We start from the raw sequence: 19,447 nt of genomic DNA, 5'->3' as shown, positions 1-19,447 counted from the left end.
CTACGTGTACTGGATGACTTCTAAAGGAGCTGCTGTGGTGTACACACCTTTACAGCAAACACATTCAGTGGCACAGGTAATACAAAGTATAAAAAGTCTCTTTTCTTCTTCCTTCACTCCCTAATCCAGTGCTCAGGTCAAACAAAGGATATAAAGTACTCTCAAAATTAAGCCAAAAATTAATAAATCATTGGGATTGGAACCCAAAGGGGTGCTCTAGTCCTATGTCCAAGCACACCCTGAAATGTTAAGTTAGTACAAAGAGAGGATATTTTTATTGATAAACATTATATTGTCTTAGTGTAGATGTCTGACACATTATTAAATCAATTGACAAAACATTTAAAGTAATTCATTCTGATAAAACTTTTTGATATTCCATAGACAATAGTGCTGTGAATTTTGTTTATAGTATAACACATTAAAAACACAAAAATACAAGTTTCTAATTTCATAGGTTACCAGCAAACAGAGAAAAATGCATGCTTTCATTTCTGTTAGATTTGTAACTTACACAGGCAAGTGGAACAGCTACGCATAGAAGACTACTCTACAGTAAGTTGTAAAACATACAGAAAGGCTGACCTTATAACACTTGTACAAATGTGACAAAACCATTGCAACTAATTTCAAAAGGTAACAAATGTTTTGTCTGTGGCTCCACCATTTTAACACTTTCAAGATGACTTAATAGAAAGCTATTTTAAGTAGAGTTATATTACTAGAAACCACTGCTTGTTTTGCTTTCTGGCTGGTTGTAAATGAACATACATTATATGTACATTTGCACTCAGTTCCACCTACATTTTCTTCCTTATGATTAGAAGCATCACAGAATTGCCCAGAGATAAGGGACCCAGACAGTGTCATTTGATCCCCCATCAAACAGAAAGTGCTCCTATCAGTCACTTTTATTGCTGTGCTTCCTGCAGCTTGGATGCTGTGACTGTATCACAAAGCAGAGACCTCACCACGCCCACGATTCAGAGACTGTTACACTCTCAGCCCTCTGTTTTAGAACATGCCACAGCAGGGATCAAGTTCAGCAGCCTAAGACTTCAGCAACAAACTCCAGCACAAGCCCAAATTTTCCATTATAGCTCTGTGAAATTATCAGATCTTGAACAGCTGACTGCTGGGCCCTGAAATTATTTAAACACCCCCCTCCCCTGACCCAGGATGGAGTGCTGGCCCTGGGGCTGTCCCCACATGCCTTGGTGATGCCAGGCTGAGCTTGCCTGCCCTTGGCTTGGCACTCATGTACACACATCAGTTTGGGTTTGGCTTGGAAAAAAACACTGGAAGGGGCTAAAAGCTGCACAGCATACTAGAGGATTAGCAGGTCTGTCTGCTCACCTTTTTGTTCTCTGGAATCCTGATTTACCTGAGTCTCAACTCCCAGTCCAGGCCTGTGCTGGAGTGCGTGGCAGAAGTGCTGCTTCCGCTGCCAGTCACACACCCAGGAGAAGTGGCACCCCTACCCACCCACACATCCCACTGGCTGAAGATCTGATGAATGCACCAGCAAGAGGAACACCCAAACCATTACCAGACCTTGCCAGGAGCCTTCATATTGCACAGGACTCTACCAGACAGCAAAAAAATTGGAAAAAAAAAAAAAACCAAACAAATCCCCCAAACCGTTACAAACATCTTCCGAGTAGTGTTTCAGTCTTGAAAGCAAAGACTGGATGCAAGGATGAAGGTAACATTCCATCACTAACCTCACACAATACTGCCTGCATAGTAGGGATTCTCAGCTTTACAAGAGGGGACAGAGAAGTCAATCACACTGCTCCTCAAGGGAATGCTAACTAAAATTCACCCCTAAATCTTCAATGCACACCAGAGAACTCTCAGCTACACAGACTGTGACTGGCACACCCATGCAGCCAGGGTAAGAGTCAGAGACATTGGGTTGGGCATCTCTCTACCTTCTCCCTCAGAAAGGGACAAAGTACTTCTCACCTTTCCTGACCAAAGACAAGGGTTGCAAAGATCAAGTAGCATCCAGGAAAATCTTCATGTAAATGTGACCCCTTTGAAACTTGCCAGTATCTGAATTGCAGACAACTTTTTGTGATGCCATACTCTCTTCGCCTGCACTTGCTCTCCACTGGTGCTGCATGATTACAGATTCCCACTGTGTCCTTTGCTCCTGGCATCCATTAAAAAAAAAAATTATTTCAGAACGAAATTACTACACAAACATGCTTGCTTTGGCTTCTTTCAAAAACCTGTTGTGGTTCAATCTCTGTGCTTGCTCACTTCACCTATAAGCAATTTCACAAGGCAGTTCCATGACACAGAAATGCATGTTATGCTCAGAGGTCCTGACTGCAGTGAGAAACATGAGAGAAAAAGGTTGTTTCTGAGAACCAAGGATGAAAAACTCAGCTGAGCTCTATGCTTGACAGAAGATGGGAGCTCACTCTATGCAAAACTTGAACATTATTACAAACCTTTATGAAAGACTGAGGCTGTACTTGGTACAGTTAAGCTTTATCTTCCTTTTTTTTTTTTTCCCTGATTTAAAATTGCCCCATGTCTTTAAAAGATGGCAAAACAAAGTCCCCTCCAATACACTGCCTGTAAAAGGACTCCACTGTTGCTGTTATGTTTTCCCCCAGGAAGCCCTACTGTATCCCCACTGATAATGATAATGTGACAGATTCCTCTACACTGGAGATCTGCTGACCCCCCTGAAACCAAACCAGTGTGGTGGAAATAGGGGAGAGTTGTGTTTGTGAGTGGTGGGACCATTTTTACTGCAGGATTTCAAGGTGGGAGGTCCCTGCCTGCTGTAAATGGGAACAGCCCTGTCATAAAGCTGGGACAATAAATGTCAGCTTCCCCCAAGCATTAACTGGCACATGACACCTGATTTAGGGGGATCTTCACATTTAACCAGGGCCAATCACTTACTGTTGAAAAAGAATTGGGGAAAACATGTCAAAGGAAGATTAATTCCTGAATGAGAAAGGGGGAACAGAAAAAACTCTTAAAAATAATAATAATAAAGTCTACTTGTGGGTAACTTATGAAATGTGGATTTTGGTTATTGCAAATGGTACCTCGTGACAGTGATATTACAAGTATTAAAAGTGCAAGGAGTATTTACTATTTACATATTTCTACTCTTACAGATCACCTGCAGAGGCATCTTTGGATCTCTCAGCATTTCTCAGCTTCTCTACTAATAAAAGTTACAAGAACCATTTGAGAAGGTCTCACCCCTTTTTGTGGCCACCTAAAAGGAGAGGACGATGCTTTAAATACCTTAGTCTGCTTGGCCCCTGATCCAGGGAAACCTGGCATTAGCTTTAGGAGGGGACCAAAATTAGGTTCCTAAATCTTCTGCCAGCATGGGGAAAGGTTTTCTTGAACCGGGGGCTCAGTACTCTGTTTGATAAATAAATAAATAAAATGCACAAATACTGCAGTGCAGAACTTTCTGACCTCCTCAATGTCTCACACATGCTCTTTTATTTTTTTCCCCGAAGCTGACTTTATATTCATCAATAGAACTGGAACTTCAAATAATAATTAGAAATATTCTAACTTCCAACAATAATTAGAAATATTACTCAATGTACACAGATGTATGACACAGATGCATGGCAACTGCTATGCATCACATAACCATTCACAATACCTTGCTAAAACAAATAAAAACTTTGCTTGAGTTTATAAATAGGCATGAGTAAGACTGTCTTAAATACTCATACACCTACAGCATCTTAGCACTTGCCATGGTATGAATTTATTCCTATGCAGAAACAGCTGGTTACCACAGGGCTTCAATTTAACAACAGTTAACACATAAACTTTACTAGGTAAAGTGTATATATACGTATAAACATTGTATTTTGCTTGAATACAAACCTATGCTCATACATTAAAAAACAAACATTAAAAACCTGACAATGAATTATATAAATTTGTGACCAAGTCCCTCAGTAAAACTCCCATAGTATAATCTGGTTTCACAAAGTGTAAAAGGCCCAGGTCAGGTGTAAAATCCCTTAATTAGATCAATTATATTTATTGTATAATGCATGTCTTTGCACAGGGTGCAAAATTCCCTTGAGGGAGTCTCTGAAAACACATGAGAAGTGTTCCCATGTCCTATGCAGTGCCTGATTATCCCAGTGGCACTTTCCAGGCAGGCAGTTTGTGCTGTTTGGAGTCAGGTGTTCAGAAGCTGGTGTGCCAAGCAAGGATCTCCTCACATTTTCTCCCATCAGTTTACTGGATCAAAAACTGCACACTATTTGTGCTAGCCAGTGCATTAATTCTGTGTTACAGAAAGCAGCACGTGGGCCAGAGGGATACAGCTTATGAGAAAGTGGAAGCAAAATTCTGAATCCTGGCAACACATGGAGCAAGATAAAATAAGGAAGCAAAGTGGGTGGCTGCTGGGTGTACAGGGATATCTGCCCCTGGGAGAGATTTCATGGACCATCCCAATATTTATACAGGCTCCATCCAAAGTCCTCCTGTGACACAGCATCTGCCACTCACCATCCTCCTCTGCACACAAAGTGAACAGAGCCCTTGTTCCCTCCCCTGCTCCAGCACTATCAGCCAAAAGCAACCCTGACCAGAGGTAGGGAAAGACTTGGTCCTCAGGAAAACACATGTCCCTGCTCTGAAAAAGGAGCAAGTGTAATCCCAGGCTGGCAGCAGTAGCCAGTAGCCAAGGGGCCTGTGCTCCTGCAGCCCTCTCCTCTCCTGACAGGACAAAATGCTCAGCAGCAAGGCATCGCTCCTCCGGGAACCAAGGACTCTCTTTGCTTGTCAGGCACACCAAGGGAAAACCTCAGTGACAAATGCTCAGCACTGGAGAGGATCTGTAACCAACTACAAACATCCTCACAGGGTCAGGCAATGCAGTGGTGTGTTTTTCCTCAGCTGGCAGTAAAAATGTTGAATTGCTGCTGTAAAATTATCATATTGACTTTTAGCACCATTCAAATCCTACCTGGCAGAGACAGATTACTCTGACAAGATTCCTGTCAGGTTGCTCTGGTTGGGGGGGGAGGGGGTGGGTTTCAAACTTGTTCTGCAAGTCTATTAGAAAAACAGAAACCTATCTAAAAAATACCACAATAAAGTAATTTTTTGCTACATAAATACCTTTAAAAATGTGTTGCTTAAAACAATCTGCTTTCTTTGGAAGCCTTCCTGAAATTAGGTGCTTCTACCAAAACTTGGATAACTTGGCCTAGATATCAGACTGTTTCAGGCCAGCAAATAATCAATTTCATAACCAACTGACATCCCCAGGGCACAAGAAAACAGAGTGCTATTTCTTACCCTATTGCTTTCCCAGAACAAAGTGAACTTCTCCAAAAAGCAGGGATCAAGTCCTCACCAGAGCTTGACTCTGCAGATTCAGCCAGACAAGTGCAAGCAGTTTGGGTAGAAGTTGATGCTTTTTGGAACTGTGCTTCAGATTTGAGGCCACTATGTGGTAACAGAGTATTCACGTAAATTCCCTTAAAGGTGCTTGGTTCTTATTAATTAATAGTAATTTATCTATTCAGGTAAGAAAATAAAAAGGCCACTCACCCAAAAAAATGCAGTGTCCCCATCCCTTTCAGGACTCACTGCTACAAACACATCACTGACCCTACAGCAGTCACAGGGGTTCTGTCCCTGATTTCACAAAGGTCAGATTTCACTCAAGTCCCTGAATACTGAAAACTCTTCCTGAAACTAAAGCTTGCATTCTGCTTGGTGCATCCATTCAGCACACTCAGACTCTGCAGCTCCTTAAATCTGAAGTGGCTGAGGTCTTTAAAATATTCAAACTTCCACTGCTTTCCTTAAAACCATGGCTTTAAACTTATTCAGTTAAAAGTTGTACTAGTCTAAAAGGGACATTTTTACCAGGATTTAAGTCTCTTTTAGACTAACTTACAGTGGCTGATGATTGAGTAAAACTTTGAAAGTACAAGGCAGAATTAAATTCAGGTAAGCATGGTCCACTGAGACTGATTTTTAAAATGTATTTCTAAACAAGTTTAAAGCTCCAGTAGTGTAACTTTGAAAGTGACAAACCTCACACTATTGCATCTCTGTGAACTTTAATTGAAAGGTTTAGGGTTTCAAAAAAATCTTAATATAAGAAATATTTGTCAGTTAGCAGAAAGCTATGGTTTTCTAAAAAGTTATTCAACAATACTGAATGTGTATTTTATCTCACAAGTATCAATTGGAAAAGACATAAAAATCCCTGTTCTGACAGCAGGGTATTAAAAGTTACCTTCAGGTTACTCCACCTGCCTTGAACACTGTTTTTTCTAAAACATGACTGCCGTTCTACCTGATTTGTTTGTCAAAGAAAAAAACCCAGTCCTGCACCTCATTCTCCACAAGCATCACCATCACAAATCCGAAGCTAATCAATTAATTTCAGTGACACAGCTGAGGACAGAGATCTGGAAACTAAGCATGCAAGTGGTATCACAGTAAAACCAACAAATTATGCAAATTAAAATCTCCCATGCACATATTTCATATTGGTGTTCCTATCACAGAAAAAGTCTATTAAAAAGCACACCACATGCAAAACAAAAAAAGAAAAAAAAAGGGGGGGGGGTGGGGGAAGGCAAGTAAAAAGTTCACCTTTGGTAGGGACAAAAGAAGTTTTCCCAGCATGTCTTAAGACCATCTCTTATCATACCCTCTCCTGTCATCCTGCCTTCGAACCACTGTCAAAGGAAGGCCATCCATGCCAAGCAGATCTGAAGCCAGCCAAGGGTCACATATTTAAGTCAAAGTAAGAACTGCAGTGAAGCCTCTCCATGGAGAAAAAGGCTCTTTAATCTCCCTTTGAAATACTCACTGAAGATCATCTGAAATTGCTAGGAATGGAAACAAAAACAGTTGCCTGGTCCAAGAACCAGAGCAGCCTTGGATGCGAAGGTGACCCTTGCTTTCAGAAGATGAAAACTGCAAATGAATCACAGTCATGCTAAAAATACCCAACACAACCCAGCTTCCCTGGTGGCTCCCTGCAGCAGCCCCCCAACCCTGAGCCTCAGAGCCCCTCAGCTCCCAGTTTCCAACCCCAGTGGCTGTGCCAGCCTGGCTGGCTCCTGAGGCCCTGCATCCAGTGAAAAGCAAAGCCTCCCACAGGGACACTGCAGCCAGGCACTGGCTGTCCTCCAGAGCCTGACCTCAGGAAGGGAGAACCCCCTGGGAGGAGAGAACTCCAGGGAGACTAAGTCCTCTGCAAGGCCCAGTAAAGCTCTGAGTATGCCCTGCATCGGAAGAGAACTGTCCATGCCACTTTTGGAGACAGGGTACAGGAAGGGTGCCAGAATTTGTCGGTTTTTTGCTCTTCTACACAGGCCGTGACTGTGCTAACAAGAATGAGTGGTGTTCTCTCTCCTGGCACACTCAGTCTGCTCTGTTCCAAACAGGCCTGGACCTGATGATTTCGCTGCAAATCATCAGCACATCTGGCAGAAAGCATTGCTTTAGGATGTGCTTATCGAGCCATCTACAGCACAGGTAACGGCAGTTCAAGGTACCTTTTGCTTCTGCTTAGAACAAGCTGCTTGCAGAACATTCTGGCAACACACACAGGTATCAAAGCAAGGTATTTCAGGTTTTACACACAACACAAAACTACAACTACTACAGTATTTAACGCACACCAGTAGGAAAAGTTCCTAAGAAATACATGTGTAGTTTTCGTGCCACGGGATAGGTAATGGCTATTTCGCAGAAATAGATCCAACTGGCTCCATTGGAGCAGCAGTATAAATATTCAAAATAGAAGAAATAATAGGCCCTGATATGAAACTTCTTTTATTCCTTCCCCTTATCAGCAAGGACACACTCTGCTTAGGAGCGACTGCACCTCGCTATGAAGTGAAGCTGCGTGTTTGTGGGGCGGCTTTAGTGACACATGCCGCATCGTTGCAAGCATCATTTGACTTATAGAAGTATTTTAGGCATTTTAGTGGTTGCTATTATTATTATTCATCTCATTAACAACAACAACAAAATAAACAAAATCCCAACAACAGGAAGGTACAGTGGGCTTCCTAACACAAGAGGATATCCCGCGGGAACAGCCATGAGAAGGCTGCTCAAACCTCAGCTGCAGAGCTCAACAAGCAGCAACAAAATTGCTTTCCAGGATGAAAACTGGTGATGCAGGCATGTCATCCACTCTCTCTGCTGTCTGTCTCTGGACCCTTTCTTCTTCTTCTTGTCAGGGATCCACCAGCACACGTTGTTCCCCAAGCGAGGCCAGTGGGACGTGGCTTTTTCCACAGGACTGCACTGCCACGCACAGTGCAAGAGCTGCCAGTGCCTCCACGTGTTTGGGGTAACAAAGAAAGAAAACCAGCTGCTGAGCTGAAGGGAAACCACAGGGTGCAAATATTTTCATTTAACACATTTTGCCCAAAGAAAATCAAACCAAAAAAATCAATTCCAAAAGTGCAAATGAAAAAAAAGTTGGCTTTTCATCTGTGAACACAACGTGGTTCTCTTTTCTTTTAAACTGGAGCTCTCTTTTCCTGCTATAGTTTAGGGTTTGGTGTTCTGGGTTTTTTCCTTTCTTTCTGTTACGTAGGGTTTGCTGTACCTTTACTATTATTTGCCACTGTTTGTACCATAGACAAAAACATTCAACTAGCTGGTAGTCTCTTAATACATTTCATAGCAGAACATATACAAGAGGATCAGAAGTGATCAGTGCTTAAAGTAAATACAAGAGCCGCAGTGGCAAGAACGCACAGTATCAATACATACAAATGAAGCAGTGATGGTGTTTCTTGGGGTGGAATCTGCCTGCATATTAATACAGAATTATACAAAATCTAGCAGGGATATTGGAACAATGAGTAGCTAAACTTTCACAATAACTTAAGATCTGTGAGCGAGTCTGCATTGAAGATATTCCACGTTTTAAAATGTGCCATCTCTGTCTGTGTCTTCCTCCCTCCCAAAAGGAGAGGTGATGAATCCACATGATCTGTTATCAGATAAGTTCAACTGCTTAAGACAAAAAATATCTGGCCAGGTCCAGTGTATTCTTTAAAGAATGGCAAATTATGACTTCAGTAACTATGTCTGTGCAAAATATGCCTCTTTCCTCTTAAAGAAACCAGTGTCTGTAACTCATTTAGAAAAGTTTTCACATGTAGTTATGTCCTTCTCAGAACAAATAAGACATCAACTATTAAATCCTCCCAGAACAAGAAATCTGATGAAGCAGAGAAAGTTCTGACCTTCCACTTCCATGCGCAGACCATTAAAAACCAGGACACCTCCTTGGTAGCCCTTCTGGGCTGGAGATCAAACTATTGCTTGGAAATAAACAAACACCCTAGTAATAAAACTCCAACATTCATAGTAAAATGGTAGCAGTGTTTACCCTTTGAACCCACATTTAGCTTGCATTCTTTAACAAACCTGTACAAGGTTAATTATTTATAGTAAAAAGTCATCAGTTTTTTCCTTGACAATCTTCTTTTATCCATTCTTATGCTGAGTACCTTGAATTGCATTTCCATTTTACACTGCCCTGTGGCCTTTGGATTGTTACAGGAGACCCAGCACTCAGGAGGAGAAGATGCAAAAGAGGACATTGATCTCTGGCAAGTAAAAAAAAAAAAGACAAAAGCAACACCCCCACCCCCAAACAAACAAAAAAAAACCTGCAAACCCGAAACTAAAAGCTAAAAACAAACAAAAAACACTCCCCACAACCAAAAAAAAATTCCCATGATTCTCCTCGAAAGTCAACCTCCATATGACGTACCCTCTCCTGCATTGTAGCAATAGTCTTAAGTCATAAATTAATTAGTTTTCCATCAAATAACTTAAAAAAAGAAGGAATTGTAGCAGACCAGTTTTGACTGGCTTAACGCCAGTTAGCAGCCAGTTCATCTTGAGTCCCAGTCACACTGTTCAAAAACTGAGCAAGGAAATCACATGGATGTTGAAAAAAGCTCTTCACATCGATGAAGGATTGTTCCAGGCTGTGGGGGCCAGGGAGAGGGCAAACCTAGACGGGGCCACGGGTCCTATGAACAGTGAACAGGATATAGGTCACGACTTGGAGGTGCACTGCATCCAGGAAATGCCAGCCGTGGCTTGTATTGCACAGGTAAAAAGGAAGCTCCTCCCGACAGTCTGCCACCTGGGTTAGTGATCTCTGCACATTGGCAAGTTCACAAAAGTGAAAACATTGAATTCTGTCATGATGGAGAAACACAGGAAGATGCCGTAAAGGGAAAGGCACACACACCCTAGCTTCTTATCCAGTTTCCATTTGTTCATGTGGACACCAAAAACCTACAATAAACACAGAGTAAGCCACCACAGCAGGAACATTTTGAATAAAATGGTAAATCCCCTCCTCAGCTACAGGAGCCAAAAGAGGGCTGTGCCCTTACTGATGATGATTAGCTGGAAGCAATCACAAACTGCACCAAGTGAGCTGAAAACCACAGCTCAAGTAAATCAGAGCAGCAGTCACAAAAGCCACCCTGACTTGCATCACCTCACCTTAGGTTTCTGCAATGAATTTAATTTTGGCAACAATCCCATTTAATTCCATCAGGAATGGATTTAAAGGCCAGGTTCCTTTGGTTTTTTTTAACTCAAAATGCTTCATGTGCTCCTCTGCATCTCAATCAAGAGTCACACAGTCTGAGACTGCTTTACTTTGCATAGTTTGCTCCCACCAAAAATTAATGTCTTGTGTATGTGGGAATTGTGTTGGTGTGCATTGCACCCTTCCCATCTCAAGATTTGGAAGATGTCACATCATTCCTCTTCTATCATTTCTGGGTAAGGTCAGGGAACACCAAGTACTGATTTCAACAACACACTTTGTCAGGCACTGTTTTTTCTGGACTGTGTTGTATTTCAGAAGGATCCTAGAGAGGGCCAAGCAACCTGCTCAGCATTTTGTCTGCTTGTCTCACAGGAGAGAATGAATCTCATCATGCATCAAGGGACCTGCTTCAGCCCTAGCACAGAAATGCCTAATGATTACTAAAGGCTCACCCAGGCTCCTCCCATGGAAAACACACAGGCAGGAATGTCATCCTGTGGGAATGACAGCTCCTGCAAAGAGCCAAATCAAGGCCTTGGGAAGCTTTTCAAGCAGGGAGCACCCCTATCCCATAACAACAGACTTTGCAAGCACCATTTCAGCTGGAGGTGAGAAAGGAGTAGGTGAAGAAAATGTCTATAAAAATCCCTCTTTTGGAAAAGAAGAACAAAAGACTATATACATACTGTGACAAAAACTGATGCCAGCAGGAGACCAACAGAATATATAAGTCCTCTGCTGTTTAACCGAATCTGTAAAAGAAGGAAGTTTATCAAACCATCTCACAATTTCACACAATATTCCTCTCTGCTTATATTTCCATAATCCTAAACTGCTGAGCTGCTCAACAGTGGCTTGCAAGCTGTAAATGCCAAGTCAGACCATTACATGGTAGATAACTTTGCCTACTCCCTATTTTGCCAATGAAGGAGTGTTATTAGAGGAGCATCCTTAGGACCTGACAACATTTCACAGCATTCCACTTTCACCTGAGCTTTGCCATCCCTTGTACTATTACATCATGACATTTTCTAACTCCTATATGAATCCTGTGAGAACAAACAGGGGAAAGGAAATTTTGCATTCAGTCACCAATTAATGCTTCACAGGGGGGAAAATAAACAAGGACACACATAAGAGCCTGATTTCTTCTCCACTCTCACCTTACTTCTCCCCTAATCTTACTCCTCTTGGTGAAGAGAACAAGTCTGTAATCTCAAAACCAGAGCCTCAGGTGCTGAAAATTGTCTGCATCAATGCATCATGGCCCACTAACACAGGCTGGACATGATTTAGCACTGAGGCAGATCAGACAAGGAGACAACTTCCTGCCTGCAGGGCTGTGTAGCAGGCACATCACAGCCTCTGGGCAAGCTGTCTTCATGGCAGAGCCCCAGGTACAGTCACTGTCCAAGAGAAGAACTGAGGTTCTCAGTTCCACATGCAGGTCCACAAAGCTCTGAAGCCATTAAAGTGCCACTTTTAGAGGCTTTGAGCCTAACCTAAGGAAGGCACCTGCATCTTTAAGGCACCGAATACTTTTTAAAATGTGATTTTTGTGAGACATAAACCTAATGTTACAAAGGAAGGCTACAAGGAGTAAAGCTGTCTCTCCAATCCTGTTCCTCAGCTAGGATCACACTTCTCCTTGGTTTCTCATCCTTCTCTTGGGGAACTTAATGATTCTCCTTTTGGGCATTGTTATTTGACATCAAACAGCATCACCTGCAGCATCATCAGGGCAGCACTCAGTGGAGTCTCTCAAGGCACTTCTCCAGGAGGGGACACCCTTCTAGGAAAGGTTGGCTTCTCAGTGCTCCCATCCTTCCAGTTAGATTATAAAGAATCCCATTTGCAAGTGAAGTGGGGACTGCTAATGTGTCAAGCAGCACTACAATTTTAGGATTGCAGGAATGCAGATACACTTGTATCATTTTGCACCACAGCCAGGAAATCCTTTTCACCCCACTACTGCTCCTAAACCCAGAGTAATGATTTAGGTTCACTCCCCAGGGACCACTGAGGGGAAAGTCTGACCTGAAGAATCAGAAAGGATGATCAGTCCTGAAAATTGGGAACTCCCTGCTCTCTGCATACCCCAAATCCTCTAAGCCAATCCGTGCTGCCCGAGCTGTGCTGTTCCCTTTACACATGTTAAAATAACAGCACACACAAATGGCACACTTCCCTTCCCTACTGATTGCTGACACCATAAAAAAGGCTACAACCACAATGATCACTTTGTCTGAAAGGTACTGGAAGATTTCTTTAGGATGAATGTGCTCTAAGGGACAGCAGGACCATTACACCCTTATGGCCATTCCATGTTAAATCCAATATTCTCATCAGACTGCTCAAAGAAATGGAGGCTTTGGATTGCTTCAGGGCATGAAGACTGATTTTGGGACTGTCTGCATAACTGAAGATGAAAAATGTCATGATCCCACTGCTAATGTAAACTTCAGAGATGGACCAGCCTGCTTGGCTTCAGTCATTCCTGTGCATCCACTCCTCTCTTGCTCCCACCCATCAGAATGCCCACATGTAACAGTTAACTTGCATTTCCATTTTTATCAAGTTCTAAAAAGCCCTACACTAACCCTGTGTACTGAAACTAAAATACACATTTAAAGCTGCCTTCCCTGCTACATCCCAAATGAACAGCAGCTGGCTAGGAAAGAGATAATATTTTACAATAAATTCCTGTCTGAATTTTAGTCAGGAATTTTGTTTGACTAGTGCAAATATTTTTAAAAACTGTCAGTATAAAATGTATCCATTGGAAAGGGATCTACAGGAAAAGGAAGCAAATGAAGAAGATGGAATTATTTTACCATGGAAAATGTCTGAATTTAACCTAAAGTGCAAAAATTTAACCTTAACACTGCTTCTCAGTTACAACTTCATGCTCCAGAAAACCAGCAGAGCATTCCAAAGGCCTCTGTGTCTAATTTGCTGAGGACAGTGCATCAAAAAAGAGATGTTTGGTGCTGCTTCCTTCAGACTATCTGCAAGGCTCTTCCTTGGGAGGTCATTTAGGGGAATAAAAGATGCCATTAGGGATTAATTCAAAAGCAGAAAATGTATGTTAATTATTTACAGCAGCTTTACCAGTGTAAGAGCCACACATATCATGCTGTTCCTGTGTGGGCCAAGCAAATGTGGCAACTCCTTCTGCAGTGTGAGCACGAAGTTCCCCTCACAGGAGCAGGCTTACATCAATGTCCACTTGTTCCAGCTGTCCTCCTGTTATTCCCTATTTGCTTCTCAATTGTTTTATAGCCCTTTTCACATGTGGTTTCTGTCCTTTTCTACCCCTTTTCTACCTGCTCCATGGCAGGGAGGTGCCATGCATCCATCACCTCCTGGGCCTCAGTAGAAGCATCTGGAATTCTGCACACTTTTTCCAGTACTTTGAGCTCACCAGGAATATTTTTTGACTCAAACAGTTGCACTTCTTCCAGAAATTCCAGCTGTAATGTGTATCTAGTTCAGCCAAATGAGCTTCCTGACAAACCCTTTCTTTTCCTGAATTTGACTCTGCACTACCCACTGCTGTTTCACAAATTTCCCATGAGTCTACAGCTCTGGAAATACAGATTTAACTGATTCCACTCCTCTGCTAATCACCAGCCTACCCCATTTCTCATCATGACTTTTAATTATGAGCACAGAAGCCCAGAAGATTCTGAAATTTGAAACAAAAGCTCAAGAAAAATGTGTCCTTGATCTGTCAAATTAGGGCAGAAATAGTCAAGCAGCCCTCTCATGAGACAAGTGGCATTTCCTGCAAGAGGCAACAGAATACATTTCCTTGGGATATGTGAAGATGTGCAGGTTCAGGGAAAACAAGGGCAGCAAAACATTCAAAACTCACAGTAAGGGAGGAGATAATTTCAGATTTTGGCAAAGACTGGAAAAGAGTCTCAGCTGGAGTTCTTTTAATTGCATAAGGAAAAGTCCAGTCCCCTGCTCATTTAAGAATAGGAAATGCCTCTTCCCCAAGAGAAAACAGGCTGCAGGAGAAGCACTCCCTCACACTGCAAGGAGGAAAAATCAATATTCCCAAACTCCCCTTTGAGGACTGGCCTGTGTGTAGGGGCTGAAGCCAGGCAGAAGAATGCTGTTCTGGCTGATCATGCACAGAAGGTTTGCACATTCACAGCCTCCCCTGTCAGAGTTTGAGGGGGGCCACCTTCCTGCTGCTTGTGCAGCAAATGCAAAGAGGCTGCCACCAGCTCCAGCCATTCCCATGCTGCTGTGGTAACCAAGGATGAAGCCAAACAGCAGAGGAAAAACAATGGATATAAAAGTTATTCTATTCTTAAGTTCTTTTCTGGCAGCTGCTTAAGGGAAAACAAGGAGCTATTGCCAAAACCCACACTGGCTTTGCTTCAGGGCCTTAATATGACAGAAATTACCCCAGTAAGGAATTTCAGAAGGACTATGCTTTGTTTCCAGTCTCTCAGCTGAAAAAGCTGCAGGTCTTCTTTATGTCTGGGTATCCTTCTCCTTCAGTGTCTCTGCCTAGCAGTGGAAAATCAGTCTAAATCCTGCATTCCTGAGGTCTTGTTATGAGACAGCAGTCTAAGCAAACTGGAACTTCAAACACTGATGCACGTTTAAATGGAATTTCCTTCCTAAACCTGTTTTTAGACTCCTAAGAAAGTGTCCCTGTTTTGCACCATATCACAAAATTCATTTTGCAGAGGGTACACACCTGGAGTGCTGCACATGGCCACTCAGAGTGTCATGCAGGAGCTATAGCTGGAGAGAACTCCTGTAATGACAGGAGGATTGGCAGGGACACTTTTGCTCTACTACAGCATCATCATCCCAATAACCTCTCTGCCACAAAGCCAGGGAGCCAGCTTTGTCCTAATGTACCATTCACCCTAGTGCCTTGGAATTTAACCAGTGAAAATCAACTGGTCGGCAAGGAGCAAAGCAGTGAGGCTTCCCATCTCCATCTGTGCTTTGCAAGCATTTGCTTCCCCCTCTGGATCCTCTGATGCCTAAATATGATTGCACTGGGATTATTCCTGCTGTCTCAAGCTGCTTGTTTGTGTGGAAGGAATATCAGGTCTCTCAGACTTCTAATGCACTGTCAAATTTTGCTGAAACTGCCTGAAGTTATCAGGCAAAGGAGCAAATTGGACTGACGTGATTATACTCCCAAATGCTGACGTGATCAAAACAACATGGCTTTTTATCCTTAGGCTAAAATTCCTGTTCTCTGAAATACTCCTGGATGATGTCTGGTTTACATGCAAAAAAAAAAAAAAAAAAAAAATTCCAGAGGAAAGCAACTGGCTGGTAGATAAGGAGCAAACATTTTTCCACTCTGCATATGCCAGGTGCACTGGGGAAGGATGCTTACTGGATTACAGAGTCAGCAACGTGTCCAGGACTCAGTGCTGGAAGAGAGGAGAGAGTGAATATGTCAAAGGACTCTCAAGGTCCAGAGGGATGCTGCTTTTCCTCCAAAAGCCCTGCTGGCCTGCCAGATTAGCTGTGTACATAACAGAAGGTGAGAGCTGCTGCAAGAGGGTGGCAAGTGAGCAGTGGAGGTGAAAGCTCCAGTGGGAAGCAGGGGAAGGCAGAGTTAGTACCTAGACATTAATGAGTGTTCAGAAACAAGGACCCTTGAAATAATAAACATATGGTTGGGTTAAAGACTTGGCATTGTAAAAACAGAAGGGATCTGATGTGGAAAGTTTAATCCTGAATAGATCTGCCTTTTTATGGAAAAAGGGTCAGTGGATTGGTCCAAGCCAGGAATTCTGGAACTGACACTTGAGCTGAAGGCAAAGGGTGAGGCACTTGCAGTGTAACCACATCCTAGGGGAAGATGTTTCATATAAAGCAGGAAGCCAGAAGGAAGATCTCCTTCTCTAGACCAGGTGACAGATGCTTCCAAGATGCAGCCTGAGAATCATAAGATGGTTTTCCTCTCCCTCCCTGTAATAAGGAAGGCAGAACAGAATAAATACTGAGCTGAAGCATAAACTGGGGCTGGGGAAGCAGCAGTCAGAAGAGAGGCACTCGATCAAAATGGGATTTAGCAACCCAGCACCAGGAGGTGTCTCCAGGGATTCACAGCTTATTTCCAGTTCTGGCACTCACCTACTGTGACTCCAGCAAGCCCATTTGTCTCTCTGACAGGTCCCCCTCTTGCTCTTTTCCTGACTCCTTCTGTAAGATCACAAAGCTGCCTTTTCCCCACTCAGACACCCTCACATTGAGTAAGCTTGTTTAAAGAAGTCCCAATTCCATGTGAAGCCACTTATAAAGACTGCTTTGAGGAGTTCCCCTGTTGGAGGAGATACTACAGAGACACGTTTGGGTCCTGCCAAACACCAAAGGAGCAGTACTAAATCCTGTACTATTAGCCCAGAAATCACCTAATTCTTCTGACCCACAGTGATGTTCAGTGGACAACCAGGCTGGCCTGAGCCCACAAGCCCCAGGGCAGTTAGCAGGGCCTGCAAGGCAAGCAGCCCAAGGCTCAGCCTGACAGACCTCAGGAACTGGAGCTCCCCCCTCTGACCTGGGTGCCAGGGGTGATGGCCACACTCCTGGAATAACAACCAGCATCTTGGAGCTCTGGGCACTGTCACCAAGGTACACCTGACCCAGCTAATGCCAGCCTTTGCTAGCAATGTAGTAATACTTCAAAAATTAATTACTATAACAGGGTGGTGAAAGGGGGCTTGCTTTGTTTTAAAGTCCAATTACCCAAGAATTTGGCGAGAAATCCAGGAACAGCAAGTGAAAACTGAGGAAACTCTCTTTTGCTAATTGTGGGGCAGCTTCCAAGATTGCCTTTTCTAACCATGTGATCACACAGTGCAATGGACATTTTGGGTATGCAAAACAGTAGTAATACTGTTATGCCTCTCTGAAAGCTGGCTGCTTCTGTTCAGCCACGTGTTTTCAACCTTTTTCACAAAAATATAGATGGGCTACAGATAAATTGCTCATTAAAGAAAGGGATTTTATTCCTACAGCACTGCTTCCTTGTAGCACTCCTAGATTCAAGAAGAGGGAAGATCTGAGGAACTAAAGGCTGGTCAGCCTGACCTTGATCCCTGGGAAGATGACAGAGCACATGATCATGGGAACCACTTCTGAATACACAAAGGACAGACATGTTAATTTATGGAGGGGAAATCCCGCTGACCCTGCCTGACAGCCGTGTAGGATGAGGGGGACTTGCTGGGTGAGGGGAGCACAACAGACACTGTTTATGTTGACTTTAGCAGGGCTTCTGGCATTATCTCAAACATCCTCAGAGACAAACAGAGGAAGAACAGCCTAGAAAAGTGGCCAGTGGAATGGCCTGATAAGCAGGCAAAGCACTGTGCTCCAACCCCAACTGGGGGCCAGTCACTAGGGCCTTACCCAGGGGTCAGGACTGCTTTTTTAATGAACTGGATGATGGGGAGAGAGCAGGCTCAGCAAGTTCACACCCCATACAAAACCAAGGAAGGTGGCTCATGCTCTGGAGGACTGTGCTGCCTTACAGAGGGAGCTGGACAGGCTGGAAAAATCTGCAGGCAGCAAACTCATTAATATCCACAAAGGGAAATGAAAAGCCCTGCACTTGGGAAGGAATAACTCCACATATCAGCATGGGGCTGACCAGCTGGAAAGCAGCATGGCCAAGAAAGACCTGTTGATCCTGGTGGACACCAAGCTGAAGTCAACCCCTGTGACAAGGAGCATCAACAGCATCCTGGACAACATCAGGAGAAGTGCTGCCAGTAGGAAGAGAAAGATGATCCTTCTCTGCTCACATCTGGAGTGCTTGGCCCAGTTCTGGGCTCCTCAAGGAAGATATGGACTTCTTGGAGCAAGTCCAGTGGAGGACCACAAGGAAGATTTAAGGGATGGCAGCATCTGACATACAGAGAAGCTGAAAGAGCTGTGACTGTTCAGCCTAGAGAAGATTCAGGGGGATCTTAGCCATGTGCATAAACACCTGATAGGAGAACACAGAGAAGGTGCAGCCAGACTCTTCTGAACGACATCCATTGAAAGGACAAGAGGAACCACACAATTTTAAATACAGAAATCCCATTATTATATAAGAATGATTTTGACTGTTGAGAGTGGTTAAAAAACAAAGCAGACTGCTGAGAGGGGCTGTGCAGACTCCATCCTTGGAGGTACTCAAGATCCAACAGGACAAGGTCCTAAGCATTCTGCTCTAGCTGCCCCAGCTTTGAGCAGAGGGCTGGGGACTAGACAATCTCGAGAGGTACTTGTCAAGTTCATAATTTCTGTCATTCTCCTGCCTTTTAACTTTGCATTCACTCAGTGACTGTAGCCAACAGGCTTCTCTCTGCCCTACACTGCTGTCTCCAGGTAACAACAATAGCCACAGCGACTCCCCTCCAGAACTCTGTGGCATCTCCTGCTTTTACATCTCAGAAGGAACCTTGCAGCAACTCTAGGGCAGAGGATGGCTCTTTTATCACTTGGGAAGTAAAGGATAAGTTCATTGGTGTTTGGTAGTTTTGTCTTAAACAGGAAAGCTCTGCAGAGTTTCCTGCTGATGGTCACGCTCTGAAACATCCAATTATTGAACAGCTTCCTTCACTTTGCAGTGTGTTAACAGTTTAGTAATGCCAGAATTTTTCTTAGTGAAAGCCCTACAGATCTCATTTACATTTTATATTTCACCTGTGTGTTTATCCCCCCTGCCTTATTAAAAACAGAGTAATTCTTACTTGGAATATATTCAAGAGTATGAACATCCAGTGCACTCTAGTAAGCTAGCTTACTTCAACAAAGACTTCTGTCTTCAAGGAAGAAATGGAAGAATTTGTCCTCAAAAGGATGGGAAATGTC

At 43.3% G+C, this 19,447-nt stretch overlaps 1 protein-coding gene across 4 annotated transcripts in view; it reads right to left on the bottom strand.

The window, feature by feature from the left end:
• Positions 1-247: 247 nt before the first annotated feature.
• Positions 248-19,447, bottom strand: part of SLC24A3 (solute carrier family 24 member 3) — a 111,349-nt gene continuing 92,149 nt past the window's right edge. For all 4 annotated transcript variants that reach the window (XM_059840644.1, XM_059840643.1, XM_059840646.1 and 1 more), the window contains exons 16-17: positions 11,278-11,343; positions 248-10,326 (exon numbers count right to left, since the gene is read on the bottom strand). In XM_059840644.1, coding sequence (XP_059696627.1) covers positions 10,177-10,326; positions 11,278-11,343 — 216 coding nt within the window. In that variant the 3' untranslated portion in view covers positions 248-10,176. The remainder of the gene's footprint in view (positions 10,327-11,277; positions 11,344-19,447) is intronic.

This window comes from Haemorhous mexicanus, chromosome 3 (assembly GCF_027477595.1).
Source record: "Haemorhous mexicanus isolate bHaeMex1 chromosome 3, bHaeMex1.pri, whole genome shotgun sequence".
Lineage (NCBI taxonomy): Eukaryota > Metazoa > Chordata > Aves > Passeriformes > Fringillidae > Haemorhous > Haemorhous mexicanus.
The sequence above is the reverse complement of the archived record's forward strand: the minus strand, read 5'-3'. Positions and strand labels throughout refer to the sequence as shown.